Source organism: Akebia trifoliata, chromosome 7, assembly GCF_017979445.1.
Source record: "Akebia trifoliata isolate Shusen 1 chromosome 7, ASM1797944v1, whole genome shotgun sequence".
In the NCBI taxonomy this organism is placed as follows: Eukaryota; Viridiplantae; Streptophyta; class Magnoliopsida; order Ranunculales; family Lardizabalaceae; genus Akebia; species Akebia trifoliata.
In genome coordinates this window covers 30129811-30152442 of record NC_141381.1, presented here as the reverse complement: position 1 = coordinate 30152442, position 22632 = coordinate 30129811, and the positions used below count along the sequence as shown (strand labels likewise).

Below are 22632 nucleotides of genomic sequence, written 5' to 3'. Positions count from 1 at the left end.
CTCCGGTTGATTTAGATTCGATCCGATATATATCATTGATTTAGATCCTTGTTAACTTCTATCATTGTTGGAACCAAAAAAAAAAATACTTGATCCAGATCCAAATCCAAAAATTTGATCGGATTTTGGATCTTATCCAATCCATTAACATTGACATTAGGTCAAGGGGGTATGGCATCAAGTTGAAAACACAGGGGTATCCCAAAATATTCAACAAAACGCCGGTAATATTGATTTGGTCTTTTCGTGTGTGTGTGTGTGTGTGTGTGTGTTATATTAGGTCTTATCGTAAATATATGGCATGAATATGGGTAATATCACACAGCTGAAAATAAAATGCTATAAACAGAGCAAACTATCGCCTCAACAACAATTCAATGGCGTTACGAGTGCTTCTTTTGCTTGGCAGAGGTAAATATAATGGTGTTATTAAAAGTGGTTAGTTATAGTTATTGTAAAACTTTGTGTTAAATAATTAAGATCCATACATTGATCAGGATTTTACTGTTACTGTGGAAGATCAAATGGCTGAGATGATGGTGAAAGATGGGAATAGGAAACTCATGCTGCGTATAGGTGAGTATATATATCATATGGGTTTCAACTAAATGGTCTTTTTAAAAATTAAAAAAATAGGACCAGGAATTATACGTTGAATTAATGGTTGTATGATGATGTATGTATGTATGTATGTATGTATGATATAGATTGGGGTGGATTGTGTGAAGTGAGGCCGAACGTGTGCAAAAGAGCGTGTGACACGTGCTGTGTGAGGTGCAAGTGTGTGCCACCTGGAGCTTATGGTAATAGGGAAATGTATGGGAGCTGCTACACTGATATGACCACTCATGGCAGCAGAACCAACTGCCCTTAATTACTTATTAGGGGCAGGGATCATGATACATATGTAAAAATAATTATTTTTTAAAATATGGGTTAAGAAGTTTCGGATTGAGCTGATTTTTTGTGATGATATCTCTATGATAAGAAGATTATTCTCACAAAAAATTAATTCAATCTGAAATTTTTAAATCCATCAAAAGTAATTTACAAATTATTGATAAAATATCGACAGTTCACATTCTAAATCATTTTTTATAGGGTTAGAAGTTTCAAATTGGACTGATTTTTTTTTTAGGATGATCTTCTTATTTTAGAGATCATCTTCATAAAAAATTAATTAAATTTAAAATTTCTAACTCATATTTTGAAAAATTATTATTATTATATATGTTTTTAGGTGTGTGGCATGATCCATCCCTTTAGTTATTAACGTATGATATATGTTTTTGTCTTTGAGTTATGTTTAGTGTAGTTGGTATTTATTAACTACTGGTATGGATGTTATGTAAAATCTCTTTTTTACATGGAGAGGGAGAGGGAGAGAGTAACAATAATAACAAAGTCGTGACAATTTGATCATCCCACGCGGCATACTCAATCGACTATTTGATGTGGTAAGTTGCGGAACCATAGATCTGAACTCCTCGGGATACACGATTCCTTGAGATACACTTTTTTTAAATGGGGAAGTGCAACCTTGTAGCCTGAGAGTGCAGATCTACTTTTTTCGAACTTGTCACGTTAAAGTAGTCCACTGAGTTTGTCACGTGGGATAGTCAAATAGATTATTTAGGTCCACCGATGGTCGAGGGATTGATCTCTAAAACAAATGTGGAGCAGTAATTAATATCTAGTATCGATCCATATTTTACTTGGGGAATATTGGAAACGCCATGTCTCTATTGAACGGAGTCTTCTATGATAGACTAATAAGATGTTGACTTGAATGCGACAAATTTATCAAAATATGCAATGAAAAACGAATAATTTCGAAAATGGATCACTTTGAACTTATTTTCAAAAATGGTAATTTATTGTTGTAAATTTTTTTACCAAAATGTTAAAACCCTTTGAAAGAGTAAATTGCTACTTTTACATATAAAAAATATTTACTTTTTTAAAAAATAGTGTCAAAAGAATCCCACTGACACTAAATTTTTATTTATTTATTTTTAAAGAAATGTTCTTTGTTAATGGGCTCTTTTTAACAATTATAGAAAAATAAATTCTGATTTCATGTCAAAAGGTAATTAAAAAAATAAAATAAAAACTCATTAGAATTTATTTTTGTACAATGTCAAACGGATCCCATTGAAAATGAACATTTAAGAAAAAAAACTCAACGTCAAGAGGATCCCTTTTACATGAGATCAGAATTTAATTTTTACAATGTCAAAAAGATCCCATTGACACTGAATTAAAAAATATATATATTTTCGATAAATTTTTTGTATCATTTTACTGTTCAAAGCTTTTTTCTTACCGTTTTAATAAAATAAAATATTTTTGAAAATAATAAATTATTATTTTTGAAAATAAATTTAAAAGTGCTTCATTTTCAGAATTATGCCAAATGTTTGCTCTGTTTTGATAAATTTCTCTTTAAATGCACTCATCTGAAGGAGGGAAAAAATATCTTTTTTTCCCCTCAAAATAAATCATATTCAAAATCAATCAAATCTTAAAACTTGAGATATGATCTACATCAACTTCAAAACCTCAATGCAAGATATGATTTTTGGGAAAATAGTTAGAAATGGAATTCGAATGGAAGAAGAATCTAGGATTTTTAGCTGATGAGGTTGAGATTTGAGAACGATGGATTATGGATTGAAGATAAAAAAGTTGAATTTTTCTAAATAGTTATGGCTCCCACTCTATTTGATAAAATATCCCTAACCCAATTTTCAACATTTCTCAAGAAGAATCACATTCAACAGCCAAATATGGACAATCACTCATTATCGATCCAACAACCAATTATGGTAGAATTTGAGCTGGTCGAGCCCACTTGTTTACTCATCCAAGCCGACTTAGAGCCCAAGCTAGCCATTTATTTTTTTTTTTTTTTTGGCAAACTCTAATATCCTTGATTTTTTTAATGATTAAAATATACTCAATAATGAGACTTAGATGTTAATGACCAAAAAGACCAAAAGTTTGAAAGAATCACCAATATATCCAACGAAGCTACTTTTTACAAAGTGCATTTGCCTATGCAATTCTCAGAATCATAAGCCCACAACAAACCAAACAGGGCCTTTTGGTTGATCTATATGTAGAAGACGTTAAGGTTGGCCGACTGTCCTCTTAGGAACCGCTGGGGGGCCATCTTCTTTGGATGCTCTTTTGAGAATCGACTAGTTATGTTAGTACCTGTTTGGGCTGTATCGAAAGTGTTGTTTGCACTTTTAAGAGTATTTCTAACGCTTCCAACATTGAAATAAAAGACATAATTATTTTGACTTTGAGGTTCACACTCTCCAAATATGGAGAGAAATTGTACAATATTCTTCAAATATTTTGCATTTGCACAAAGAGACAAGTAATAATAGAGTTACTCTCCACAATAGCAGAACTTGTTCCAATAAACATATGTGCTTATGCTGGTGTTTGTTTGTTTGTGCTATTTTTTAGTGTTTATTGCTGAAAAAAAAAAAATTTGCATTTTTTTTCAAAATAACGCATTTGTTTATACCATATTTTCAACGCTTATTGTTAAAAATAAGTGAAAAAAAATTCGGTACTATTTTGATGTTGAAAAAAAGTGTTAAAACGATAACCACTTTACTTTTTTCAGCACGGACAAGTATACCCTTCGTTTTTTTGGGCATGGACAAGTATGCCCTTATATTTAAAAGGATATTACCTCTTATATCCCATGGATAAGTATATAAACACCCCACAAATTAATAAACCCACACCATTATCAAATTATTTTGTCTTATATGAGTTAAAAGTTTTGAAATGAGTTGATTTTTGGTGAGGATGATCTTTACAATGAGAAAATCATCCTCACTAAAAATCAGCCCATCCTGAAACTTCTAACCCTATCAAAACAAGTTCAAGAATTGTAAATTATCATTTTTCTTTTTTATTTTGAAAATTAGTTTTGACGTGGTTAGAAATTTCAGAATAGGCTGATTTTTGGTGAGTATGATTTCTAGACTATATAGAGCATCCTCACCAAAAATTGGTTCATTCCAAAAACTTTAACTCATATAAGACCAAAAAAAAAAAAAAAAATGGCTATGGTGTGGGTTGCCCTTATTAATTTGTGGGGTGCTTTTATAATTACATATTCTTCATTTCCATCGAAAATTATTTATCCCAAATTAAGTCCTTTCAATGTTAATTTCAAATTTTGGTGACTTGTATGACATTATTATTTTTAATTTGAAATTTGTGGGTTTTTAGATATAAAAATTATTATTTATAAATTGAAAATTTGAGTATTACTTATTATTTAAAAATGAATTGTATTTTAATTGTACAATAAAGAATATATTTTATTGTATTTAATAAGAAATAGACATTTGAAACATGCAAACAATGTATAATATGATTGTAAGGGTAAAAAATATAATTTACGAATTTTAGCAATGTATAACAAACATGATTCTACATCTAAACAAACAACTTTTTTAATACTTAAATTTAGTGCTTAATGCTATTCAACACTTTTTTTTTTTAGTTTAACAAACAACACCATGACATATTTTGATTGGAGATTAGACATATCGGGCTACGTGTAACAACTTGTCATCAACAAGCCTATGATCAAACAAGTAAATTAGGTTAAATATATGATGTCGATAGTTCGTTTTTCTTCTTTGAATGAACAAATCTAGGGCTAGCATCCATGCTTTCAGTCTCGATCTCATCTAATCCTAATTCTTAGAAAAAGTACATCTCTCGCCACCAAAACTTTGATAATTTTGAACCACACTTCAATTAAATACTTCGACCTTTGCAATTTTTGAATGCATAAGCTCACAACAACCCAAACAAGACCTTTTATCATCTTTACCTAAAATGATTTAGAAAACATCATTAGATAGGAAAGTTGATTTACCACACTTTCTTATGTCATCCAAACTTATGATCTTATGTCATAGTATGTAGACGATAAAATTCATAATATTTAAATCTTAAATTTTAATTTGGATTTTGGAAGTCTTTTTAATAAGATTAAAAAAAAAATGTTGTTTTGTTCTTTTAATTTGATCTCATTTATGAACCTAGAGGGACAAGGTGTTTATTTAGCCAATGTGATCTTCTCTCCTCTCGACATTAATTCTTCCTTTCAAAACCATCATTGGGTCCACATGGCCACATTGACAATACAACACCGCAATCTTCTAGTTTTCATGGTAAAAATCAAATAAATTTTTTTTTTAGATGATAATTAAGATATTTAATCTTTTAAAATGATGTTGATCCCACTCTAAGATTTGTAAAATAAAAATGTTAAGAATGTAAAATTCTTTTTTAATTGTCAGAACTTCAAGGGAGTTTTAGTAAGATTTAAAATCTTACATGTGTTAATAAGGCTAGTCTTACTTAACGAACGATAAATCTCTTATATTGTAATGTTCAGTGGGGGGGTTGCATGTCATAATTTAAAACATATTAGAGGCACCTCTAGTATCGAGCAACATACATGGGTAAATTACTGATTTTTATTTTCAAGAATAGCTATGGCCTCCACTCGTCCTTATCTATCTCCGCCCCACTAACAGTCCACGTGACCGCTCACAAACCTTACAAAGACCAAGAGTAGGAACATGAATACGTGACCAAGTTGGTCACGTTCTTAGTGAGATTAGCCTAACTTAATAATTTATGAGAAACATTTTCCTTACTAACTTAGTAAGATTGTAAGTCTTAGTAAGGGTCGTTTTGCTCAAATAGATTATCAAATTAGCTATCCAACTCGACAACCCTCTAGATTTTATTTAAAAATTCACATCTAAAATAATAAATAAATAACAAAACATTCTCTTTTGGACTTGATTCAAGGTTTTGAAAATGGACGACTACTAGACTTCCACTTAATTTCAAATTTTAATATTAAAATTCAATAATGAAAAATTAGATTTTTTAAAATAATTTTTTTTTTCGAAATTCATAGAATTTTCTCCTATACAAATAAACCTGAAGCATTTGATCTTGTTTTTGAATGTCACGTGGTGAACCCAAACACTTTGAGTCAGGGTGAAATCCTTACTAATTTAGTAAGACTAGTCGGACTCATAATTTAAAGATAAGCCTTAGAAGACAATCATGGTAGAAAAATTACATCATAGCCACGTGTCCAGTCTGTCCACCTAACAACAAAGAGTAGTGGGGGCCCATCTTCTTTGGATACCCTCATGTGAACCCACTGGTTTCCCACACTGTGGCCATTCCTAACCATAGAAGACGACATCTAAGTTTGCAGTTAGGTCTACACGTTGTAGCAGAAAAGCACGTCACGTTTACCTCGTAACAGCATCTGTGACTCATTTCCACTGTCAAAATAGTATGTCTGGCCCAACATTTGAAAGATACAATACATATCACGCACCGAAGAACCGTACAATCCAGGATTTTCCTTGGGATTGAAAATCATCGAAGAATTAGCTACCATCTCAGCCGTTCGTACGTTGAAACATTCGAATTTTCGGTGGGAAAATAATTTTAAATTTTGAATTTCGTGATGGATGAAAGATTCTTCGCTCAAGTAATAAATGGTTGAACTTTGAAAGGAGACAAAATTGGAAATTGCTGAACTGACACAAAGTATGTACTGCAATTCTCACAAGTCTGACGTGGGATGTGTACATAACCATAGATGATTTTCCTCGCGATACAGATAAAAAACCATCTACAGTTATGTATGCATGTCCACGTCAGAATTGTGAGAATCACAGTAAATTCCTGTGTCACCCAGTACAACTCGACAAAATTTCTTGGTACGGATAAGGAATGTCTTTTTGTATCCTTTTAGATGATATCGTACAAGATGGGCAGGCACGTGGCTTTGGTGTTTTGATTCAAAGTACACCACGTGGTGTGTATGATTGATGTATTATTTAATATTTATCATTTTAATAATGAATTATTCATTGCATAATTGTTATGTGGAATATAATATGAATAATGATATTCCAACTAGAAAGTCTTCACTGGGGTATATATATATATATATATAAGGATGTGCATTTATGTATCCCGAGAAAAATGATCTGCGGTTCTTTGTCCGTGCTATATCAATCGAGTATTTATCAAGTGAAGACTTTCTCATTAGAATATCGGCAATCATATAATTTTCATGATATTTGATAATTATTTGTGCAATAATGATGAATGACAACGATTTTGAGTACATGGCTGACATGACAAGATGGCAGAACCAATTTCATGGGTATTAGATAAGTAGTGGTCTTAAATGGATAGGTATGTATGAAAGATTGGGACTAGTGTGAGAGCAAATCGAGATATGATGATAAGTACCTGTTGTAATTAATTTGGTATGCATCTATAATTGACTTAAAATTTTATGTGTTATGTCGAGATATATTGAAGGATAATTCAAAGTAGAGGTCCTAAATGGATATGATATGTATGGCAAGTTGCGAATAGTTTGAGAGAACAAATGGAGATGTGATGATAAGTTCCTATTGTAATTAATTGGTATGCATCAAGAATTGACTTAAAGTTTTCTGTGTTAGGACGAGATATATTAAAGGATAATTCAAAGTCCCCCCACTTACGAAACATAAAATTAGAAGTGACTATTTAAAAAAAAGGGTCAGGATCCGTTGACTCCTAAGAATGATTCATGAAAAAAAAAACACATAGTCCTAACTTTTTAAATGCAAATCCAATGATTGAGATTTATCCTTGGGATAAGTACCTTTGAGATTTGTGTTATCAAGATAGTCATAAATTTCAACCATTGGATTTTGTGTTTAAAGAGTTGTGATCATGTGTTTTTTTTTTTATGAGTCATTCTTAAGAGTTAATAGATCTTAACCCTTAAAAAACAGAGTAGGAATAGCTCTAATAGGCAATAAACTCAGAGGAAGTCAACTAAAATAGTATGAGCATATTCAACGAATGCCAATTAACACTTACAACCTCAATTAAAATAAATATTAAACTTGAAGGTCGTAAAAGAGAGAGGGAGACCTAAAGGAACTTAGATGGAAACTATGAAAATAGATTTTAACTCAGTCCCAATAACAAAAGACTTCACTTTGAACATAGTGAAATGGAGGAACAAGATCCATTTAGTTGACCCTAATTTTTGAGGTAAAGTTTTATTATCATTGTCAATCATATATATTAATTTGTTGTTAAATATACTTATAAATGTTGTATTGGTTAAATATTTATTATTATTATTATTTTATAATTTGAACATACCCGTACACATTATGATGAAAATTAACGATACTTTTGTGTTTTGAAATTAATGGCATGTCCCTTCTGCCCGATCTTCTATTAATTAAAGACCCTATTTTTCTTTCTTCCCTTGTTTTCTCCAAAAAAATTATTTTATCTTAAACAAAGAAGTTGGTTTTTAGTTTGTGGGGGGAATATTTTTCTAACAAGGGAAAAGAAAATTATTTTTTTCCATTTTTAAAGAAAAAAATAAAAATGAAATGGAGAGCTAACTAATTGCTGCCCTTTTTGCTTAAAGATTCAGTCACCATGAGCTCACCATGACAGAAACCTTTAACTATTTGGAATTTCCATCTATCAACAACCGGTGATGAGTGGCCCACAAAGAAATCCATTAATCAACAAATCAAGGAAAAAAAATTACAATCAGTAAAACATCGAGATCATGGGCCCACAGATTGACAATCAAATTGATTGTATAGTACTCACATAGGAGTAAAACTCAAGAAAGGACTAAGCCGTGTTGATGTGACTCACTCGACGCGCTTTCTATGGGCCCCTCACTCGAATCCAATCCTTCGTCCCGCGAATTTCTCCCATCTTTGATCTTTCTCTCCATTTGTTGCTTATTTTTTCCAGAAAACACTTCGGTTTCATCTGTCTCACAATAATTCAATCTGTCAAACGAAGCCAAACAGAGACATTGGTAGATGGCATGGCTTTGGAATCTACCCATTTATTAATAAGCCGTGTCTTTCTTTCGTTTTGCCGTGTATATAATTCCTGTGTGTGTGTGTGTGTGTGTGTGTGATTTTTTGGATTTAATGATCGATCATCACCACAAGCATCTAATCTGAATTTTCTTCTCTCTACTACTTCGAGAGAATGTCGCAGAAGCGCCAACCTGAAGATGGCAAGGTTGGGTCGGAAGCCAATAAGCCTGATGAGAAGCGTCCAAGACTTCCTTCTCTAAGGAAGTAAGAGATACTCTCCTTATTTCTTACTGTTTCTGCTAAATATTACTAGTTAGAATTCGATTTAAGAAGTTGGGTTTTCTTGATTTTTAGAAAAATTGAATTGGATAGGTTTGTTTTCGTGATTAATGAAATGGGTTTTTGCTTATTTTTAATTTTATTGGTAGAATGATAAATAGGAAATTAATCTTGAGAAAGGGAATGTGGTTACTTGTTATCTTGAAATATGAGCTGGATTTGTTTTATTTTATGAAAGATTTAAGTGGGTAGGATTCTTTTTCTTTCTTTCATTAAAGGTGAAATGGGTTGGATGATTATTATGGAAAAAGATGATAAATTGTAATCGTTCTTGTAATTTTGTAGAACAATTTTTTTGCATAAATGATTTTAAAAAGAACATTATTCGATCAATTTGTTATCTGTTATTGGATTATACTAATAAAAGTCTGTTTTTTTTTTTTCCCAACTTGTTGTTAATGGCTTTTTAGTGTGATATTGGATGTATGGAGAATGCATGCCTTTCAAAAGTTATTTTCTACTTTGGAGCCATTGATTCGAAAAGTTGTAAGTGCTTCTCTCCCTCAAATAACTTTTCTTGAATGATGAATTCCTATAGCGTTTGAATGTTTGTTATTGTCAAAAAATTGATATTTTGATTTTAAGTATATGTTTTCCTTGAATATCGTAGGACCCGTTTAAGGACATAGCCCAATCTTTGCCCAAATTAGTCTTGGTTGTTTATCAATGGTGAACCAATTTTTATTTCTTTGTTGTTTGGTTGACTGTTGTACCCTTTGCATTAGCTGAACTCGGGATGGTTGAAAACATGGACATATCTCCAAAATAATATACCAAAAGCACTAAATGTATCTAAAATCACCCAAAAAGGATTTTTCGAGAAAATCAATCAACCTTTTGTTGTTACCTCTGATCTTGTTCCCAACCTTGTTATATTCCTGCTATGAATGGGAGGGTTCAAAAAAATATCCTTCAATGTGTGACTAAGCAAGACATTTCTCTTCTTGGATGGATCGAAGATGGGTTCATTTGCCATCTAATAATTCCTCTCAGCGGAGGTAGTGGGCTGCCATTGTTGGAGTTTCTGAGAAACATTTGTTGTTCACAAGGATCAGTAATGCTGCACCCATACCCAGGAAAAACATCTTTCTACTACTCAATGTTCACGTCAAGGCTGTGATCAGCAGAGCCATGTGAATGACTAGTCTGTGCTACATAATACCTTGTGTTTTGAGTTACAATCCCATAATGATATATATATTTCTGTTCAAATGGCATCCTACCAAAATGTGTTTATTCATATTCTTAGATTGGTAGAGTGCACACTTGTGATTCAAAACATATACTTAGTTTTGCATTGAAACTTGAAGCCTATGATCCTCATGGAAATTTAAATTCACATCAAATTTTACAAAGAAGGAATAAGCAGATGTTCTAGGCCAAATACATCGATGAAGAGGAGATTGTCGAGAAAATCTCATAATGTCATCATCCTCCAGGAACTACTTTTTCAGTTTTTTGTTTAAGAGCTTAGTGCATCTATTACCCTGATTGATGCTTATATTGTGTCCTTGAGCTAATGTGGGTGCTCTCCAATTTACCTTTATAATGGGTTCTTATTTTCTTCCTTTTCTCTTAATAACTCATTACCAGTAAAAAAAAGGTTCTCTAGCCACTAGCCAGTCCTATACCTTGCAATATTTTCAACCTATTTCTACCTTAAAAGTCCTGTACACTCATACATATATATTCTTTCAATTCTACAAACGGTTTGGGACTATTCTACATCACACAGTTAGGAACTAATTCAAGAAAAATGTCTATAAACTGGATGGTGTTTGCATATCAGGATAGGAATGAGTTTGCATATGTTACTGTTTGTGCTGTTACAAATTTGTTTTCTGCTAGGTATTAATAACTTTCACTAAGTAATCCATAAATGTTGCAAGAATAGTTCATTGATGCGTCATATGTTCTTTCAGGTAAAAGAGGAAGTTGAAGTGGCATTAGGAAAGCATTTGGCCAGTGTTAACCAGTAAGAACTAACAGCTTTCTAGAAGGTGCCAGTTTTCCAAGTTGGTAAGGTCTGTGGGTGTTGATACCACGGCCTGGGTTCGAAAGCTACCTTCACCCACAAACTGCTTAGAGCAACTCCTACGGGGATATCCTTAAAGACTAGCCCATAATGACTAGGCATTCTAGTATGAAGAGCCATTTTGGATATTCAAGGGGTATGCATTCCAACTGTGCTATCCAAAATGACTCTCCATAAATATGTTATTTTATTTTTTAAATTCTACCCAACAGTCAGCTACAACCATGGACCTACCCAATGGTCATCGTCCTTTGCCGATTGAAAACTCCACTCTCCATAATGGAGAGGGAGTTGGAGAGTGGAGTTGCAGAGTGTGTTGGAGACCCTTTAGAGGGTTCTGTCTCTCCAAAACGGCAGTTGGGAGGGGTTGCAGAGTGCATTGGAGTTGCTCTTTGCCATTTGCCGACAAATTTTTTTTATTTTTTTTACCTCTTTCTGGCTAGAAGTTTGTTAAAGCCCCCTTCAATGATGAAATTTTATGGTTGATACGTAATTCACTTCTTGTTCAGAAATCATGACAAGCAAACACATTCGTCAACATCAAGAACCTTGCAACTACAATTCAATAGTAAACTCTCTCTTCCAGTTTTTACTGGTGCTAGAATTGAAGGAGAGGAAGGTTCCATCATTGAAGTAGCTTTAATTGATGCGCTGACTGGGCAAGTTGTCAACTCAGGTCCCGAATCCTCGGCCAAGGTTGAAATAGTAGTCCTCGAGGGAGACTTTGAAGGTGATGAAGAAAATTGGACACCCGAAGAATTTAGAAATAATATTGTTAAAGAACGGGAAGGGAAGAGACCACTTCTTACCGGGGATGCAATTTTGAGTCTCAAAGAGGGCACTGGAGTGGTTGGTGAGTTGTTTTTTACAGATAATTCAAGCTGGACTAGGAGCCGTAAGTTCAGGTTAGGGGCCAGACTTGTCAAAGATGATTGTGATGAAATCAATGTAAGAGAAGCAAGGACTGAGGCATTCATGGTCAAGGATCATCGGGGTGAATGTGAGTATTTTTGATATTATAATATTCTTTTACCATGAATATCTTAATTGCTATATGCTAACATGAATTAAAAGATTGACATCATTTACCTATCAAAAAAGAAAAAAAAGAAGATTGTTATCATTTAGGCTGTTTAGCACACAGAGCTAAAAAGGTGAGGCATATTGTATGAGACAGTATGATAGGTTGGGAAAATGATGATACTCTTCGAAGCACGTATAAGAAGAAACTTTATACCATACTATTTATAGTTCATAACTAAGCTAAAAAATGTGATGTTTCGTGAATAATGCTACTCTTTTATACCACATTTACTATAAATCATTTTTTTTTTGTTTTGATATGTACTGGATATATTCTTATGTGCCATAATTCAAAAGGACTGAATTATGTACTATACATGACAGTTCTAGATTTTGAACCACAATGCTGGCAATGCTCAAATCAATCGTTTACTGCTATACAAAGAATGGAATGGTTTTATACGTAGCTGGGTTTACTAGTTCTTACTGGGGTCACTTGGGGTTCAAAAAGACTGAAATAAAGGAGTGATATAATGGCTGTAAAGTGGGCACCCAATTTTTGGGATAAGGCTTTGATGATGATAACTCATACACGGAGCTGTAGGATTAGTTTATGAAACAATTTCTAGGGCCAAATAGTTTGGTAAATCTATGTTATAATAGCTCAGAGACGTAGGATCAAAACCTCACCATCACACTTACACCTTTGTATATGATGGTTGGAAGAATTGAACTTGGCTAGAGTTAAAGGTCTGGACTTGAAACAAACCTGCAATATAAAAGAAAAATGGAGAAAGGAGGAGAAGATATGGACCAAGAGTTTCATCTGGCCTAGGATGATTCTTCGCTAGAATCTTTTCAACTAAGGACCAGCAATGGATGGAGCCTCACCACTTGAAACAGTTAGAAGTCACACTTGACCCTGCAACAACACAACCATTCAAAAAATAAAATTAATTCACTTATTAGTTATTATCTACTAAATTGGGTATTTATTGATAAGTGAGCAGTATCTTTGTTCTCTCCTGTTTTTTTCCTACTTCTACTTGAATAGAAATTAGAAACTCTAATACGAGCTTTTTGAATATATAATTCTGGTCAAAATCTTTTTCGAATAATAAACCTACAAAGCAACTAGTGGAAAAGAAACTTTCTTGAACCTATTAAAACTACTATAAGTCCAACTCTCTTCAATTGTAAGAAATGATGATTGTTCTGACCGATCCTCATCAATATGTGCATTACGACATGTGTGTTGTAACTTTGAAAAATTCAAACATGGATTACCAAAATTGTACTTCTCTCGGTTTTCACATTCTCCATTTCTGTTCTTTTAGTTTTTCCTGTGTTCTGTATGTCAATTTTTTCTTCCCTATTGAAACGAGAAAGGACTTGTGACTATGAATCTCATTTTCCTTGGATGTTTTTTGCTAGTCTCACCAATAAATGGAATCTGATCAGACAAAACTGTTAAGAAATCACACCTAACCAAACAGGACCCACAGCAGCTCACAAAAAATACTGATTTGCTAATTCTATGGTGAAGTTGTTAGGTGTGGCTATTTATAGATGACTAATTCCACTTTGAATTAAAACTGGAATCTCACCTAGATTCTGACTACACCCACTTATGTAATTCTAGTTAAATTCTCATTTGAAATATTAAACCTAGTAAAATCCACTAATGAAAATAGGAACTGTGCTATAGTTATTAAACTCATTAAGACATATTTGATCCATTTCCATTGTTTTAAAAGGCTTTTGAGGCTCATGCCTCGAGGCTCGCTTCGGGAAGGGTTTTTCCAAAATGCCTTGTGTCTTGTTGAAAAAGCATGAAGTCTTGTTAGGCGTACGGCTCATCCACCAAGCCTTTGAAAAAAGAATGATGTCCCACACTTTCTTCACATTTTTAGTTGCCTTGTGTTAGGGGTGTGTATCTCGCATATGTTGGTGATGGCAGATCGTTATAGCTTCATTTTTTTTGTTCCCCCAGCCCTAAATAAATAATAAATAAATTCCTGTTAAGCAGCTATGTTTTTCTCTTAAATTTTCTGAAATGTTTGTTTTTAATAAATTTATCCATTTTTGTGTGTTCATTTAAAAAGGTGTGCTCATGAGTCTTTTTACCACCCACTTATGCTGCATGCATCTCACTCTTTAAGTCTCAACCTCTTGCACCTACGAAATAAAATAAAAAAATGTATTTACTAATACTAATCAAATCATAATTTACTAAAGAAAAAAATGGGATTTCATTTTAAATTATAAACATAATTATATAATTTTAGAATATCCTTAAGCCTCTTACAATGATTCTTGCTTACTGGCTCTGCCTAGTATGCAGCTCCTTGAGAGACTTGACGTGAGTTCTATTTTTATGAATCAAAACACTTTTTTTCCCTTCTGCATTGAGACTGTTGCCATGTTTGAGGAGATGGTTGACACAAAGTATTGCATGTCTAGGAAAGAACTGCAACTAAAAAAATTGGATGAAAGAATGTTAATTTCATTCTTTTTCTAACGAAAGGTACTAGTGGGAAGACTGCTTTACTCATTTCAACTGGTCAGAAGTCAGAACTGATTGATATGGGTTCACTTCTGAAATGAAGTGAGAGAATGTGTTGACTGTAGAGATCACGTGTCACTTGCCTTTCACATCACAGCTTTTAGAGGCTTCCTGTATCTTCTTTTGTAGAAGGCTTGAAGCCTGTTAGCGTTCCCAAGTATTTGACTTTATTTATTCATCTTTTTATGCTTCCCAAGTATGTTCCCATTATAACGATAAAAAAAAAAAGTATGTTCCCATTATAGGTTTAATGGGGTGGGTTCCCTTATTTTTCTTTGTTTTTTTTTCTTATTCAGACATTGAGTTGTACGTCTTGGAATTGGTTTCTCTGTTGGTGAACATTAAGGAAATCATTTGTTCCTTTTAAGCTGTGTTACTCATTTGTTCTTTGTACCTTCATTGATATTGTTTTCATTCTCAGTATTCCAGTATCTCTAATTAGTTTACATGAAGGTTACCTATCTTGTAATTCAGCTCATTCTTCATTCATCTTAATGGTTAACTTTTATCTACCATGAACTGTTATATTTTACATCTCCTTCTCAATACTAAAAGGAGTATTTTTTTTTTTGTTGCAACTTAGTGAGTTTACGAGTTGGAATGCTAGACGTAATGTTTGAAATTGGATTAGTTAGACTATTCTGCTTTACTGGTTAATTCAAATTATTATGTTCCTCTTCAAACCTTGAAGCCATGTAAGAATTATGTGATTGTTTTCATCTCTTTGTCTATAAAGTAACATGCAGTTAAAAGTATGTACAACAACATTCTGGAAACTCAACATCCAGTTTCTGCTTGCAGTGTACAAAAAGCATTATCCTCCATCTCTTGGTGATGAAGTTTGGCGCCTAGAAAAGATTGGAAAAGATGGGGCTTTCCATAAGCGCTTGAGTAGGGAAAATATCACCACTGTGAAGGATTTTCTAACGTTGCTTTCCATAGACGAACCGAGGCTCCGAAATGTACTACTACAAGCTTCATTATATTCTTCACTTTAGTACCAATTAAAAGTTCTTTGGTCAATTCATCTTTATTATCGTACAACTATAAACTGAGTTCACGTAATTATCCTTTTTTTATGTGACAACATTACCGCATTTAACCATATTGACATGTCTAGAAACAGATACATATGGTTACATGTTTCACACACATCCTAACAGATAACGGCATTGTCACCCTATAATTTAATGATTTTGAAATGAAGACTGATGCTTTCTCCTCCATTCACTATTCTATTAGGTTACTAAATAGAAATAAAATTGTTTGATAGTCTTCCTCCATGCAAATCTACTTGAATGTATTATTTATTGGATAGCTCAAGGTGTATGAAAATGTGTGTTTAATCTTTTGGTATTTTTCTTTCTTTATTCTATTTACAAAAAATCTTTTTGTTCAATATAACTAAAATATTATATTATAATACCTCAATATGTCATTTATGGATAATTTCTTTGCCCGCCACCCCCACCCACCACACGCACACACACACACACACACACACACACACACACGCACACGCACACGCACACGCACACGCACACACACATACACACCAATATCTTATAAATAGCCCTATGAACAATTTAATGATACAGATGATTATTATTATGTTTTGCACCATTACAGATAACATCATGTTTTGCACCATCCAATTGTAAATAGTAGAACATATTTGCAGCTATTATAACCGACAAATATGAAGGTATTCATGTTGCAAAAAAGAGTGGACTAGTTCACCCACTACATGACCTCAACTCCTCTGATATGCATCACAATTATATTTGTTTATCTGAGCATCTGCAGATCCTAGGCACAGGTATGTCTACCAAGATGTGGGAACTCACAGTGGACCATGCTCGGACATGTACACTCAATAACCAAATATATGTGTACTACCCCCTAATTAATCAGCAAAGAAAGGGTGTGGTCTTCAACATTGTCGGTCAAGCGTTGGGTCTCCTTTCTGAAGGGCACTACATACCCGTTGAAGAACACTCAGAAACTGAGAAGGCACGATTTTATATATTTTTAGCTTGAGTTTGCTCCCGTTTTCTACTTCTATTTCTAATTCTTTGGTCAACTGTTCTCTCAGGTTGATGCATACAAGCTGATAAAAGATGCTTATGAACACTGGGAGGAAGTAATCTCTTGCGATGAAGAGGGCATTATGGGTGGCTCTTCGCACTTGCCCGCTGTTTCTTTTCCATCCAGCTCAGTTGGAGTGGATAGTTCTTATGATAGTAGTAAGTTACCCAGTTTTCCCAATCCGGGTGAGTTCATTTTTGACCAACCGAGTGCTGCCACATCTTCAGATATTCTCCCGCCCATGTTATCCTTATCGGGCATGAGGAGCTTAGATAGTTGCATGTTGCAAGGTATTGACAACGTAGATATAAGATACAACCAACCTTCCAGTTTCCAAAACCAAGTCACCAAGTCCATAATATGTGAAACGGAGCCCATGACCCAATCTTTATCTGGAGGAGAGCATCTACAATATTTTGATCTCGACGCACTTCAATCTCAAGGTGACCTACGGACTGCTTTGAGTAGCTTCCTTGTCGTATCAGCTCGGTCTGCTGCCACTGATAAAGCTCAGACTAGATGGACAGTGGTCGCGGGCGTGATAAGATGGATATTCTCTATAAAGAGGATCGTCGCTTTAAAGAAAAGTCGGGCACGGAAAATGCAGAGATAGTATGTAAAGGTAGTTATAGTGGGTGCTGTGAAAAACAAGAAGCCACCCAATTTTCAATTTTGTTGTGCAGTTTAGGCGTTAAGTAGTTGTATAAAAATGTACATACTTTCGGGTTAATGATGCCTTTGGTTCTGTTTGCCCGAGAAGTTCACAAATTGGTTTTGCTGGTAATTAAATTGTTCATAAACGTGGATGCTCTATATAAAATTAAGGGCATGCTGTTGGTTTTTGCGATGCTGAATTGTCTGTAAAATAATGGTAGATTCAAGTATCTGGTTTCTTCATTTTTTTTCTTAGTAAGCATTTTAACAAATTACTTTTTTATTTATTTATAATTAAAAGTAATATTTTGTTGTGGTTTGGTTTTCTGGAGTTACGCTACAGGATTCTTCGAGGCAGGGTTTCGTCTACATGGTGTAGTTGTTAGGAATGCTTTTTTTTTTTTTTTTGGTGGAAGGGAAATGATTGGCATTGTCTTGATACTTTAGGGAGAGTTCCTGCGTACTAAAATTTTCCAGAGTCCACTAGAGCAACTCCAGCGCACTCTGCTTCCCCTCCCAACTGTCGTTTTGGAAAGTCAGAGCCCTTAGTGGGTCTCCTACTTTGCAACTCTCTCCATTTTGGTGAGTGGTGTTTTTTGTCAGCACCAAAAGAGTGGGAGATTTAGAATTACCTTTTTGGCGGCGAAGGGCAAAGGATGATGACCATTGGGAGGTCCATGGTTATAACTGAATTTTGAGTAGAATTTGAAAAAGATATTAAAATATCTTTGGAGAGTCATTTTGGATAATATCATTAAAATTAAAGTGCATATCCCTTAAATATCCAAAATAACTTCATAATGGAATGTCTAGTCATTATGGTTAGCTTTTATGAATATCCCCATTGGAGTTGTTCTGATGTATCTCCTAGAAGTTGGTTAACTATCACTCATCTTTTATCTAAGATTCTTTGTATCTGTGAATTAGAGTCATTTAGTCATGGATGTGTAATAGAGATTATCTTACTTTGTAAAACTAAATTCCAATTGAAATAAAATCCTTAAGAGGAATCAATGAAGGAACAAAAAATTCAAATTAAACGGCTTCTTTGAATTGGAGTTGTTCTTACATATCTCCTAGAAGTTGGTTAGCTATCTTCCATTTTTTAACTAAGATTCTTTGTATAAGTGAATCCAAGTCATTAAGCCATGGATGTATAATAGAGATTGTCTGACATTGTAAAATCAAATTCCAATTGAAATAAAATCCTTAGGAGGAATCAAAGAAGGAACAAAAAAAAAAAAAAAAAATCAAATTAAACGGCTTCTTTGAATTGGGATGGTAAATGTAGTATGATCAAGAAAAAACCCTCAAATGAACTTTCAAAGATTTTTTTTGGCAATTGGGTCCATGCACCTGCAACTTTTAGTGACAAAAACACCCTTGATATTAGGTATAGGCAAATTAGTCAATAGGTAAAGGAGTCCAAGTTTGAAGTGGATTGGCGGGCACTTCAAAATTTTGGTGCAACCCCCTTCGCAACATAACATGTGGTTTTTTTTATTTATTTCACACCCCTACTTTTTTTCTTGATATTTGGAATACCTCCTTGGAGACACCGCATGTAATCAAAGAAAGCGGTTTTACTGAAATTTTGAAGCCCCCTGCTCACTTCAAAGTCTTTTTCAACCCAGGGACCAATGTTTTTTTTTTTTTTTTCCTCAAGTGTATGCTCACCCTTTGGGTGAGACAAATCCCAGAGTCATACACACCGCCCCCTGTCGGGAAGTCCTATGTGTAACTGGTTGAGTCGTGGGTCAACCGAACCCTAGAGGGTACCCCCATGAAATTCATAGTTTCGTGGGATTTCAAACACTTAACCTACCCTTTCGGAGAAGTTTATCAATGCTCGGCTTGCCACTAGGCCAACCCCTTGGGGTTAGCTTGGGATCAATGTGAACTTCATTATTCCCTTGTTTGCTTTGGGAAGAAAGATTATAATAAGTAGTATTTCAAACAAATTTTGATTGTGGTACTACTTGACATGCACAACCTGATTATTGAGGCAACCCATTTCTCGAGACATTTTTAAGGAGGTGTTTCAAATTTTGATGAAAATGTAAGGGCATGAAATAAATTCCAAAGGACCACGTGTCTTGTAACGAGTAGTGTGCGCATGTGCAGGCTTGTGTGACTTGGGAATCAAGGTTACTTGTACCGCTTGAATTATGATAAATGTTTTGCCCAGATGAGTGATTTTTTTTGTTTTTACTTTCTTATTTAAGTATGCTTGAAGACAAGTTCAAGTTGTCATCAAATTAGGCATTGAGGTTGATGGGATCTCATCACATATATATAAATAAATAAAGATCATGCCTGCATAAAGCAATCAATTTGAAAAGCCAAGTAAGGCAGGTCAAATGTATCTATTAGACATTCAACAATTTTTAAACAAGATGTTTTGAATGATATTTTGAAAATTTCGATCTAGTTAATCAAGATTTTGTAGATTTTGATTTTGATTAAAATATATCTTTTTTAATTTTAAATATTTATTACATAAACAAAACATGATTTTATGAGTAAACATTTTTAATATTTCTTATTTTATTATAAAATTATAATTATTTTAATTTAAAAATATATAAATCAATTAATATAAATCAAGTTAATGGATTATCTCATCCAAGATGAGTTGACTTGTACGAGATCAGACATCAAATCGAGTTTTGAAATCACCCTGGGCTCATTTGATTATCAGTAACCCTACTTCAACTTTTACATTAAAACATAAGATTGATCGGTGATTTCTAACCATGAAATCAGTGGACCCAAACTGAGCCTGGTATTTTACTTTGTCGTCCATCAATCTTTGCTAATCTAGATCGAACATAGCGAGTATACTCTTTACTTCAGTTTGGTCTCCATATTAGTTTCTCTCGTTTTATCAAAAAACCGGTTGGTTGAATAATGGGTGAAATTATAGGAAACATGATGACGAAAGGAACTTAATGGGATGTCGGGCTCATCTCATCGACATGACTAAGCATACGGAGTCTGTATGTGGCTAGCATGACAAGAGTACAGAATTGTTGATCTTTTATGTATGTATCCCGAGGAAAAATGTATATGATTATGTATTTTTGCCACGTCATCCGCGTACAAGCCACTGTATGTTTTGCGGCGTTGATTTCACCACGGCTCAACAATGAGTTGACGTGACAGATAACTTTAGATTTATTTCTTCGAGATACAAATTAGAACATCAACGGTTCTCTGTACATTATCAGGTAAAACCAGTGCTGGACCCAGCGCCAACGCTGGCTGTAAAGCAATTTAATGCTTTTTATACCCACCACATGTGTTTCACATCGGATCCATAAAACAGCAATGGAACAATGATCATCCCGCTTTAAACTGCATTAAATACACTTTGAGTTGGGGGTAGCTAGTGGGGGGCAATTGCCCCCACAGAACTTTGATTGCCTCTTGACCGTCTCTCTCATAAATTAATTGAAAATGACTTATATATCTTTTTTTTTTTTTTCAATTTCTAACAAAAACCTCTAAATTTCTCTTTAAAATCACTCATCTTCAAGTTCTTCAACCATACGACTAATCAGAGTTTACCCCCACTTCAAGAAAATCTTGGCTCCACCCCTGTTGGGATCTGATGTTTGTTTCGAAATTGCCTTAAAAAATTGTGTGCCATTAGGACACACGTTAACAAAAATCCTATATTAATTTATACGAATTACCCAAAATCGTATTACTATTTGATTATTTTGTACAGATTCATAATTTGATACGATAAAGAGCTAATTGAGAAAAGAAAAACACTCTCATACTTGCAATAATCAAGATAAGTGTATCCCTAGGAAATAGAGTATTGAGTATGCCTATCCTTGCTAAGTTAGTACGGATTTCACCCTCACTAGGGGTCCTAATGCTCATCTCGTGGTATCGAAAAAACATGATACAATGCTTCAACGTTGTAGAGGATATAATTTAATGAACTTTGAATTTTCTTTTTCTCCGTTGAATTTTAATTTTAAGTTTGGGAGTTATGAGGAAGTTTGGTAGTCATCCATTTTCAAAATCTTGGATCAAGTTCAAAAGAAATTATTTTTTCATTTTTTTTAATCTCAATTTTTCGAAGAAACTCAGAGGGTTGTGGTGTTGGAAGGATGACGTGATAAGCCATTTGAGCAAAACAACCCTTATTAAGGTTGAAAAACTTACTAATTTAATAAGGAAAAAGGTTTCACAAAAGTATTAATGAATAAAAGTTTGAAACTAATCTACATACTTGTAAATTTTTATTATTATGGAAATAATTGTTTTTACATACTTGTAAATATATGTTGTTATAGAAAAAATTTTGTCTTTAAATTTAAATCTTTTGAAAAAAAGATAAAATAAAATTTATTTTTGTATAGAAAATAACAAAATTGCCTCTATTAGATAGAATTTAACAACAATTTCACCACTTTATAACAAATAAATCAATCAATAAAATTGTGAAAAAGAATCAAATTCATCATTTTTTTTTACTTTGAAAAAAAATATGGCAAGGGAATTCATAGCATTGTATCCAAAGAAGCAGCAAATTCATTGCGTTGAAACCAGAAGAAAAAGAAAAAAAAAAGCGAATTCACCGTACATTCGCTACTCAATCACTACCAAGCTTGCTAATTCAAGTTTTGTGAAAATAGTGGAGAATGAGACATTTTTAGGGGTGAAAAAATAGAAATATTTTTTTCAAAAATGGATATTATGCTTTGCTTTTAATATATAGGTGGAATCTCATGTGAGTTAAAAAAGAGAGTTGTGGACAAGTAAAATTATATGTATATATATAGAAAGAATTGTAGACTCAGACGTCTTTTACTTGAAAATGTTAAATAATTAAATAATTTAATGTCGAAAAATTAAGAGGCATTTAGCAAGAGAACCCTCTATTAGGGTGTATTAAATTTTTTTTTTTTTTTCCAAAAATTGAACTCCGTAATAGACCAAAATTGTTTTTGGTGTGGACC

The 22632-nt window shown here is 33.5% G+C and overlaps 1 protein-coding gene across 1 annotated transcript; it reads left to right on the top strand.

The window, feature by feature from the left end:
- The first annotated feature begins 8810 nt into the window (after positions 1-8810).
- LOC147398927 (Calmodulin binding protein-like protein) lies at positions 8811-17896 on the top strand. Its single transcript, XM_086448301.1, has 7 exons — positions 8811-9212; positions 9698-9773; positions 11210-11262; positions 11832-12322; positions 15713-15873; positions 16718-16924; positions 17007-17896. Exons 1-7 carry the CDS (start codon positions 9121-9123, stop codon positions 17610-17612), a joined length of 1686 nt encoding a protein of 561 aa, XP_086304427.1. The 5' UTR covers positions 8811-9120; the 3' UTR covers positions 17613-17896.
- The last annotated feature ends 4736 nt before the right edge of the window (positions 17897-22632 follow it).